Source organism: Cebus imitator, unplaced genomic scaffold, assembly GCF_001604975.1.
Source record: "Cebus imitator isolate Cc_AM_T3 unplaced genomic scaffold, Cebus_imitator-1.0 Scaffold614, whole genome shotgun sequence".
NCBI lineage: Eukaryota > Metazoa > Chordata > Mammalia > Primates > Cebidae > Cebus > Cebus imitator.
The window spans coordinates 896811-906444 of record NW_016107929.1 but is presented as its reverse complement, the minus strand read 5'-3'; the positions used below and the strand labels follow the sequence as shown (position 1 = coordinate 906444).

Here is a 9634-nt window from a genome sequence, read left to right as displayed (position 1 = left end):
AGGTGGAAGAGAGCAAAGGAGACCAGGGGGCCTGACTCCCCCCCAACCTCACAGCAAGGGGCCAGGAAGGGAGGCACCCGGCAAGGGTCACAAGTGTCAATCCGGAGGGAGAGAAGCCTGGGCCGCCCTTTCCGCCCTCCCATCCTCCTCAAGGCCACCCAGAGAATGTGGATGGAGGATGAGAGAGGGAAATCCGGCGTGGTGTGAAAGGAGCGCCCGAACCCTCTTCATCTTCTTTCAGCTTTTGGTTTCTCAAATACCTGCCCTGCCTTCCCATCTGCTCCCCTCACCCCACCCCTTGGCAAAATCCCAGGGCTTTTTTTGGGGTCAGTAGGATTCTGGCCACCTCTCCAGTCCGCCCCCAAAAGCCAGACTCTACATTCGCAGGCAGTAGGTTGGGATTTGGAGAGGTGCCTCCCCGCAGGAACCCCACCCCTTTCCACCTCCTCGCCCCACTCTTTCTCCGCGGCCGTCAGTCTCTCCATTTCCCCCTCCTGGTCGCGTCCTCCCTCCCGACTCTCTCGCTCTCCCTCCCCTCGCTTTCATCCTCCTATCCCCACCTCTCCAACCTCCTCTTTCATCCCCCTCCCCTCTCCTCTCCTCCCCGCTCCCGCCTGCCCCACCCCTGGGAAGCCCCTCCCGTCGGGCAGCGCCGCCTTATAAGCGGGTTCCCTTCCCGGGGGCGGCAGCGGCTGGTCGGCGGCAGCTCTGCTGGTGCGGGGGCGGTGAGCCCGGGACCGAGCGACCGCGGCCGAGCGCGCCGGCCACCGCCTGCACCGCCCTTCCGCCCGCCCTCCGGACGGCCGCAGCCCTGCGGGTCGCCGCTCCAGACCCACCCCCGCCCCACCCCGCGCGCCTCTGCCGCCTCTTCCAGAGACCCAGCTTGCCGAGCGGCCGCCGCTGCCGCTGTCGCCGCCGCCGCCGCCACCGCGCCAGGTTCCGGCCGCGGCCACCCTCCGCCGTCCAGGGCCCCTCCGTCTCGGCCCCGGGACCCCGGCTCCCCGCCAGCCCCGGCCCCGGCCCCGGCACCATGTCGGAGAAAAGCGTGGAGGCAGCGGCCGAGTTGAGCGCCAAGGTACGGGCGGGGGCGGCGGCGGCGGCCCGGACCCCGCGCAGCCCAGGGGCCCGGCGCGGTCCTCCGCCCCGGACTGCCCCCGACGGCCCCGCGCGGCCCTCGCGCCCGGGTGCTAGCGGACCCCACTGCGCCCTCCCACCGCTCCCCGGCCCGGCGCTGCCTACCCCGCTCCGCGCGGCCCGCGCCAGCGCCCTCTAGCTGCCCTGCGCGCACCGCGCCGCGGCGCCCGGCCTCGCCGCTCCGGTCGCGCCGGCCCCCGCAGCCGTCCCCACCCCTCTCCGGCCCCACCTCGCCGGCCCGCCGGATCCCGTCCGGCTTCCCTTCCGAGCGCCCCGAGTCTCACTTTGCGGCGCCCCCTCCCTGCGCCCCGCCGCCCCGTCTCTCCTTGCAGCCTGACCTCACCTTTCCTCGCTAAGCGGTTTGCGATCCTCAAGTGTAAACAGGACTCTCCCTGGAGGCCGCTCCTCCCGGCCCCTCCCCGCGGCCCGACCGGCGCTCGCTTCTCTCCCCGGACGGCGGCCCCTCTGTTTTCTCCTTCCTTCCCCTCCGCTGGCCTTCAGCTTTCTTTTCTCTTCGTCGTCCCCTTCCCACATACACACTGGAAGAATCTCGAATTCCTAAAAATTAGAAGCGGGACAGGAATAGCCTTCGAAAAGGCCAAGGCTCGCATTGCATGGCGTTGCGTCGAGCTGTCCTCGCCCTCCTCAGCTCCCTTCCCCGGCCCCATCCGTTCGCCCTTGCCTCTCTTCCAGCCTTCCTCTAATTTCCCCAGGGAACATGCAGAGTGTCGCTTTGGGAAATTAACTCGGCCGGGGTTTGGGGGCTGGGAGCCCTATCTTGTGCGTGTATGGGGGTGGGGGGTTGCTGAGGAGCCGCCACACAGGTCTCCCTGAGGCCTGCGAAGTGAAACGGGGGGAGCCAGGGGGATTAACGGCGGTGGGAGAGGGGCTATGTGTGCTGTCTGCCAAGGTGCGCCCGTGTGGCCCTCCGGCGGGCTGTGCGGTGGCATGTGACTCCACTGAGTAGGTGTCTTTGTATGTCTGAAATCCAGCGAGTGTGTGGGACTGCCCGTGTCAGTTACATGTGTGCATGTGGAGACGTAGATGTTCTGGAGCCATGTTGTCGCTTTGTGAGTGCTGAGTGGTGCTGCTGCGCTCCCGTGCTGTCTCAAGAGTGTGTACCAGAATGGCCCAACGCTGGGCCATGTGTCCCCCATCGCGTGGGTGCTCCTCTCTAGCTGTGTCTGTGCATCGCTGTCGGCCGGTGTCGGTGTGTGTGCCTGTGCTGAGTAAATGAGGCCACAGGGCCGCTTAGCAGAAGACCTGGGGCCCAGGTCACATATTCTCCTGGAAAAGGGATCATAGAAGGACAGTGACCAGAAGGACAGAACAGGGGAGGAGAGGGCCCGGCCCCTTGAACTTTGGTCTCTGGTATTCTCCCTCCCTCCCTCCATCAGCCCAGATGGGAAAGTCAGGCCAGGGCCATACAGACTTGGTGCTGGGGCCCCTAGAAAAGTTGACCAGCTCCTTGCTCTCCTGGCCCAAGATGTTGGGAAAAGCCCACGAGGTGGTGGAAATGCCATACTGACCTTGTGGCACAGAAATGAAGACCTCATGGCGGGTGGAAGGGCAACCTTGCTAGAGTGAAGGTGAAGTGTTCTGAGCTACCCTTAAAGGGAAAAGGGAATTGGGTGCCCCCCAGGCCAGCAGTCGTTCTGCACCAAGCCCCTCTCCTATCCCCTCTCCTGTTCCAGAAAGGACCCCCTCTCCCAGGGTGATCCACTCACACAGGAGTCTTTCATTCACAGGAATCAGATACACAGCATGGCACACCAACACCAGATCAGATCACACAAGGACACCTACCGTGTTACACTGTGCCTACCAAGAAGTGGGTGGGGAGAGGACTGGAATCTGAATTGGGAGGCTAGTGTAGTGTCCAGAAGGGACTCACATGGGCATCTCCCGCTGCGTATCAGAATAGGACATCAACCTATGGCTGCTAGGATCTTGGGGTGATGGAGAGGGGCCGGCTGGTGGGAGGGTCTACGAGACAGGTCCCTCCCTCTTCTCCATTCCTGTCCCACCCCAGTCACAGACCTTGTTTGTTGCTCTCTCCTTGTCTCCCATGCCTGCTGCTCTTCCCTTCCTTGTTTTCTCTCCTTCTTCACCTACATTTCCACTGGAAATGGCCACCTCCACTCTTCCACTACACCCATGCGTACACCACGGGAGACAGGGAGGAGGGAACTACTTGAACTGTTTTGGGGTGGGGAGGGCAGAAAGTGGGAGGGGTGCTGGGAATGTGCTAAGGTGCTCTCCGTCTCCAGTAGTGTTTGGCCAAGTAGGGGCCTGAGGATTAGGGGGAGACAGACCTAGAGAAACAAAGACCTTAGAAGCTGAAGGGGAAGCTGGGAGGGATGCCCTGGAGAGAGTCCTCAGGAAAAGGCCCCAGAGGTAGACAAAAGGCAGAGCTGGGCCGGCAGTGGGGGGGCAGGCAAAGCAGGCGGACGCGGGAGGGGGTGGGGCACTGAGGCTGCCAGCAGATGGAGAGGATTTGCTTTGCTGAGCTGAACTCTTCAGCCAGTGAGGTTTGGGAGAACTTGGGGGGGGGGTGGGGATCATTACCCTAGTTGCCTGCTCCCCCTTCATCCCTTTCCCAGACCACCTTGGGTCTTCGCGAAGGAGGTGTTTGGTCTCAATCTCTTGGTGGCCCTAATGTAAGGACCCTGGCGCCCCTGTCTGTCTCTAAGCTGTGTCCACCTTCATTTCACACACCTCTAAGCTCACTGCAGAGGGAGAACTGGGGCTGCAGGGACTTAGGGGCTGCAAGCCATTTGTGGTGAGAAAGGTGACCTCTTTCTCCCTTTCAGGACCTGAAGGAGAAGAAGGAGAAGGTGGAGGAGAAGGCAAGCCGGAAAGAGCGAAAGAAAGAAGTGGTGGAGGTGTGGAGGCGTGGGGGGGAGGAGCACACCTGCCCCACCATCTTCCCTCCCAATCATCTTATCCTTCCACTTTCCTTCTGAGGCTGCTGGGTCCTGCCCTTCACTCCAGCCCTCCCATCTTTGCTGCCCCACCCTGAGGCCCCTCCGAAGTCCTTTTACCACCCAGTGCCCCGTCCCATTGGCAGTGATGGTGGGTGAGGCACGAAACCAGCCTGAGGTTGCTCCCTCTCCTGGTCCCCACAGGAGGAGGAGAACGGGGCTGAGGAGGAAGAAGAAGAGACTGCTGAGGATGGAGAGGAGGAAGATGAAGGGGAAGAAGAAGGTGGGGAGGGGCAGGGGGGGCCAGGCTGGCAAAATCCAGGCTCAAAGGAGCAGAGTCAGGGTGGGTTTGCAGACCTGAGGCAGGGCTGAGGGCGACCACAGGGGGTCTCTGCCGGAGCTTCCTGCCCTTCCCCAATGACCCATTTCTGGCTCCTCAGATGAGGAAGAAGAAGAAGAGGATGACGAAGGGCCCACGCTGAAGAGAGCTGCCGAAGAGGAGGTTTGGGCTGGGTTGCTGGGCCTGAGGGGCTGTCAGGGATGCAGCCGGGCCGGGCGCCCTTTGGATTTGGACCCAGGTCCCTGTGCGGCAGGGGTGGGGGCTGGAACAGGACCGGGACAGGGGGAGGTCTCCCCTCCCATTTTACAGCTCCCCCATTCTCTCCCTCTCCACAGGATGAAGCGGATCCCAAGCGGCAGAAGACAGAAAATGGGGCATCGGCGTGAGCCCCTGCCAACAGGCTGGGGGTGGGAGGCCTCTTTGGGCCTGGAGGTGGGGGTGGGGGCAGACAAGTCCAGCCACTCTTCACCTGGCTCCCTGCTCTGGGCCCTGCACCAGAGCTGCCACCCTCTTCTTTCTCCCCAGCCTTCTCATTTCCGCCTCCCAGACACTGTCCCCTCCACCCTCACTCTGCCATTGTTCCACCTCCTGACCTGCTCCATCTGAGCTCCCCAGCTGGCCCCCAATTGCTCCTCTCTCTTTGCTCTTTCTCCTTCCCCTCCCAGCCCTGTCCTTCCTCTGGTAGCCTCTCCCACCTAACCTCTGCATCCCCCAGCCTCATGGCCTGCCCCATTCCTATCCTGCCTGACCCCTGGATCTCCCTCAGATCCCCTCTTCTCAGACAGCGCCAGGCCTGGGTGGGGCCGGGGTTGGGGCCGAGCCCCACAGCTGCCCCCCTCCCCTCCCTTTTTTGTATAATTTAATAAAGAAATGGTCGCGCTTCTGTTTTTAACCTGTCTCCTGCTTTCCCGGGGATCCATTCAGTGTGATGGAAGGGTAGAGAGGGAGGAGGGTGGCTGACCTCACATTGTGCCAGGACACTTCCCTTTGATACAAAAGCAGCAGCACACTCCCACCACCCACAACTCAAGAAGACAAGATCAGCCCTTGAGGGGTGGCCTGGAGCCCAGCTCTTCTGAGAGCTGACTTATGTCCTGTTTTGGATTCTCAGGGATGCTCCTCCCCAGCAATACACACTTCCCTGCTAACCCACACAAGACCTAGACACTGCTGAGCCCAGTGGAAAGCTACCAGCTCTATTGTGCTGAACCAGGCACAGAGAAACAGCCCAGAAACAGGAAGTCCTGCCCCTGAGCTGGGAGAGGGCCGGTAGTCCTGGGTCTCAGCCTCCTAGGATCTGGAGTGAGTTGCTGGCATCAAAGATGCCCTCTGGCTGGCATGGAAGCAAGCTCCTTCCAATGAAGCAGGGAAATCCTGGACTTCGTGTCATTCCCAGGTCAGCTGTAAGTTTTTTCACCTGCCCTCCAACTCTCCCTGGGCTGGGCTAGGGAGCGGGAAGGTCAATCTCAGGCCTACCCTAGTCCCACTGCCTCTGTTTCCCCTCAGTTTGATCTTGGAGATTTCTAAGATTCTGCATTTTTCCATCTCCACATGACTCTTGTCCTCTCAGTTCGGAATCTCGATTGGGAGATGCTTCTGAGTGCATGGGGGTCTGAGCTGGAGTGGGTGGGAAGGGATGTTGACTCATCAAAAGCATCATTCCTCCCAGGAGACACCCATAACCCATCCAAGGTCAGGACTACACACCCTCATACATACACGTAGCTTTTATTTTCACACTCCCTAACTTTGGCAAATTGTTCGATCTCTTTGAGTCTCAGTTTCCTCATCTGTACAATGGGGGAAAATATTAGATTTTTTGAATTACTGTAAGTAAAGTGTCCAATACAGTGATTAACACATAATGAAGGCTCAATACAATGTAGTTATTCTCCACACCCTACAAAGCTGGCATGCTCAGCCTCAGACCTACCATCTTTTAGGGTGCAATAAAGCTTCCTGTCCACTGTGTTCCCAGGAGCCACTGTACTGATGGTGGAAAGGCAGATCTAAAGGGTCATGAAGTTCTGGGAGGTTAAGGGAAAGAGGGAGGAGATGAAGCACCAAGGAAAGAGCTTGCCAAGAAGGAAGTATGAATATTGGGGCTGAAGAGGCAGCTTAGAGATGGGCAAGGGGGCAGTTCCAGAGAGAAACAGTGCTTGGAGGCAGTCGGTCCTTGGGAGAGGGAGCAGTCTGGAGGGTAGGGCAGGGGCGATGAGGGGGAGGTGGGGAGACCCAGGTCTGAGGAAGTAAACAAGGGGAGTGCCACCACAGAAGTGGAGGGTAATGCTGCTGGGAATCAACCCCCTCAGACTTTCCACTGCGAAGTGAAACCGTGAGCCTTGGGGTGCGGGGGGCGGGCCAGGAGGAGGGGAAGTGGGGAAGGTGGAGGGAAGGCTGGGGACAGGGGTGAAGGCTGGGGGACCAGCAGAACGGCATCCCAGCCTCGTCAGCCACCTTGCTCTGTCTGCTCTCTGCCACAGCCCTGCCCTGTTCCCTGGGACCCCCACTTCCCCTCAGGTGGCCTGATCTGCCCAGCTTTCCCTGGCTTCTGGCCTCTGGTCATCCTCTCTCCAAGGCCCCTCCCAGTCTTCCTCTAGATCGCCTTCCTCCACCTCTCTCTCTGCAGAACTTCTCCTTTCCTCACCCCCCGACACCCCCTTCCTTCTCGGACCTCCGTTTGGAGGGCTCAGCGCTGCCCAGGCCATAGGAGAGATGTGGGAGGCTCAGTTCCTGGGCTTGCTGTTTCTGCAGCCACTGTGGGTGGCTCCAGGTAAAGTGGAAAGCGGGGATGGCGGGAGGGTTGCCCTTCAGCCCCACAGGAGGGGACCAGCGGGGATCTCTGTGGCCACAAAGGTCCTGCAGTCCTTAGCTCTGTGATGGATCCTTCTAATCCTTTTCTTGGGCAGTCCTACCATCCCCAAAGCCTCTCTTGGCAGAGAAGAGAGGGAAACCCAAGCTCTTTCTCCCCGGGGAAACACTCAGGCTCCTTCTCTCCCCCTGCCTCTCGGCTCACGCCCCCTCGCCTCGGCCTCTCTTTTGCTCACCTAGTGAAGCCTCCTCAGCCAGGGGCTGAGGTCTCGGAGGTATGGGCCCAGGAGGGGGCTCCTGCCCAGCTCCCCTGCAGCCCCACAATCCCCCTCCAGGATCTCAGCCTTCTTCGAAGAGGAGGGGTCACTTGGCAGCATCAACCAGACAGGTATGCACCCCAAACGGGCAACAGGACCCCTGAATCCAGCACTCACAACCCAACACCCATGCCGGTTGTCTTTCCCCTGCCCTGAGGTGTCGCTCCCTTTGAAGCCAGTGACCCAGTCTCCCTGCCCTCGCCCGCACCTTTCCTGCCCTTGTCCTGCAAACAGCGCCCCTCAGACCTGCATTCCTTCTCTCCAGAAAGGGATGGTGCCAGTGTCACAGAGGGGTCGGGGGAGGGGGGGAGTCTTGGGGCGGGTTTCCTCAGCCTCATCCCGTGGCTGCCTGCATCCTCCGGGGCTTCCAAGCCCTGGAGCTTCTCAACTCCATTCTCTTTCCTGCCCAGTGCGCCCGCTCCCGTCCCCGGCCATCCCCCGGCCCCCGGCCCTCGCCCGGCGGCGCCCTCCTCTAGGAGGCCGGGGCCCCGCCGCTACACGGTGCTGAGCGTGGCTCCCGGAGGCCTGCGCAGCGGGAGGCTGCCCCTGCAGCCCCGGGTCCAGCTGGAGGAGCGCGGCCGGCAGCGCGGGGACTTCTCGCTGTGGCTGCGCCCAGCCCGGCGCGCTGACGCCGGCGAGTACCGCGCCGCGGTGCACCTCAGGGACCGCACCCTCTCCTGCCGCCTCCGTCTGCGCGTGGGCCAGGCCTCGAGTAGGTGGGGCGGGATACCGGAGAGGGGCTGTGGAGGGGGCCCCCATTCCCCGCCGCCCGGGAGGCAGGAAGGGCTGGGGCAGAGCTGCGCGCCCTAACCCAGGAACGACAGCTTTCAGAAGAGTAGAGGAAGGGGGTGGGGGAGGCCTGCTGGAGTGAAAGGCGCCCCCCAAGCACGTGTATGGGGGGCCCTGTGGAGAGATTGTGTCACCCCCTGAGCTCACCTTCTCCCACCCACGCGGGAGTGCCCTATGGGAGGGGGGGGAGCGTGGGTCTAGAGTGATTCATTTTAGACATCTGTAGCTCAGAGGTGGGCTTCGAGGGGATTCAGGCAGGGAGAACCGGAAGGGTGGCCTATGCCAAGTAAACTCCAGGCAGGGGACAGGAGGACAGGGGAAAGATCCAGTTTATGCACCTGCAGGTGCTGGGAGCTGAGCTGGGGAGAGGGTGATCGGGAAGAGGAGAAGACAGGTCTAAAGCCGGGTCCCTGTTCCTCCGAGCGTCTAGCTTGGCAGTCCTGCTGTGTGGGGAACTTGTTTCCGGTGTGCTGCTGATCAAGTGTTCTTTATCCTTGCACAGTGACTGCCAGCCCCGCAGGGTCTCTCAGGACCTCGGACTGGGTCATTTTGAATTGTTCCTTCAGCCGCCCTGACCGCCCAGCCTCTGTGCAATGGTTCCGGGGCGGGGGCCAGGGCCGAGTCCCTGTCCAGGAGTCCCCCCATCACCACTTAGCCGAAAGCTTCCTCTTCCTGCCCCAAGTCAGCCCTATGGACTCTGGGCCCTGGGGCTGCACCCTCACCTACAGAGATGGCTTCAATGTCTCCATCGTGTACAACCTCACTGTTCTGGGTAACTACCCCACTCTGCTTCACACTTGACCACAACCCCTTCCTGCCCCCCTTTCCACCTCCCCTGACTTATGGGTCCCTAAACCAGGCTCTTGGCAGTGGCCCACGTCATTGCTGTGGGCCTCACGTTCAACCCCTTTATATCGCGTGGCAGCCTTGCAGCTCGGTCACCCCTTGGCCTTCCAGCGTCATTGCCAGCCTCCTCACTCCTTCTGGCTAAGCCCACTTGCTGGGTTTCTGACCATCCTTGGGTCATCACCTTATGCTGCTCCTTAGCACTCTTATGAGCCAGACCATCTCCTGTACTCTTCTGCCTCCCTCCCTTGCAGCCCCAGCACTCCCTCCCTCCCCATTGCAGCCCCAGCACTCCCTCCCCATTGCAGCCCCAGCACTCCCTCCCCATTGCAGCCCCAGCAGCCCCTCCCTCCCCATTGCAGCCCCAGCACTCCCTCCCTTCTGTTGCAGCCCCAGCACTCCTTCCCTCCCCATTTCAGCCCCAGCACTCCCTCCCTCCCCGTTGCAGCCCCAGCACTCCTTCCCTCCCCATT

The 9634-nt window shown here is 61.4% G+C and overlaps 2 protein-coding genes across 2 annotated transcripts in view; both read left to right on the top strand.

Annotated features, from left to right (window-relative positions):
* Positions 1–463: 463 nt before the first annotated feature.
* Positions 464–5290, top strand: PTMS (parathymosin). Its single transcript, XM_017517047.1, has 5 exons — positions 464–1075; positions 3948–4019; positions 4263–4341; positions 4499–4560; positions 4734–5290. Exons 1-5 carry the CDS (start codon positions 1031–1033, stop codon positions 4782–4784), a joined length of 309 nt encoding a protein of 102 aa, XP_017372536.1. The 5' UTR covers positions 464–1030; the 3' UTR covers positions 4785–5290.
* A 1528-nt stretch (positions 5291–6818) lies between these two features.
* The window catches only part of LAG3 (lymphocyte activating 3), a 6465-nt gene continuing 3649 nt past the window's right edge, over positions 6819–9634 (top strand). Inside the window, exons 1-4 of the mRNA XM_017517045.2 lie at positions 6819–7171; positions 7450–7597; positions 7937–8238; positions 8818–9087. Coding sequence (XP_017372534.1) covers positions 7114–7171; positions 7450–7597; positions 7937–8238; positions 8818–9087 — 778 coding nt within the window. The 5' untranslated portion in view covers positions 6819–7113. The remainder of the gene's footprint in view (positions 7172–7449; positions 7598–7936; positions 8239–8817; positions 9088–9634) is intronic.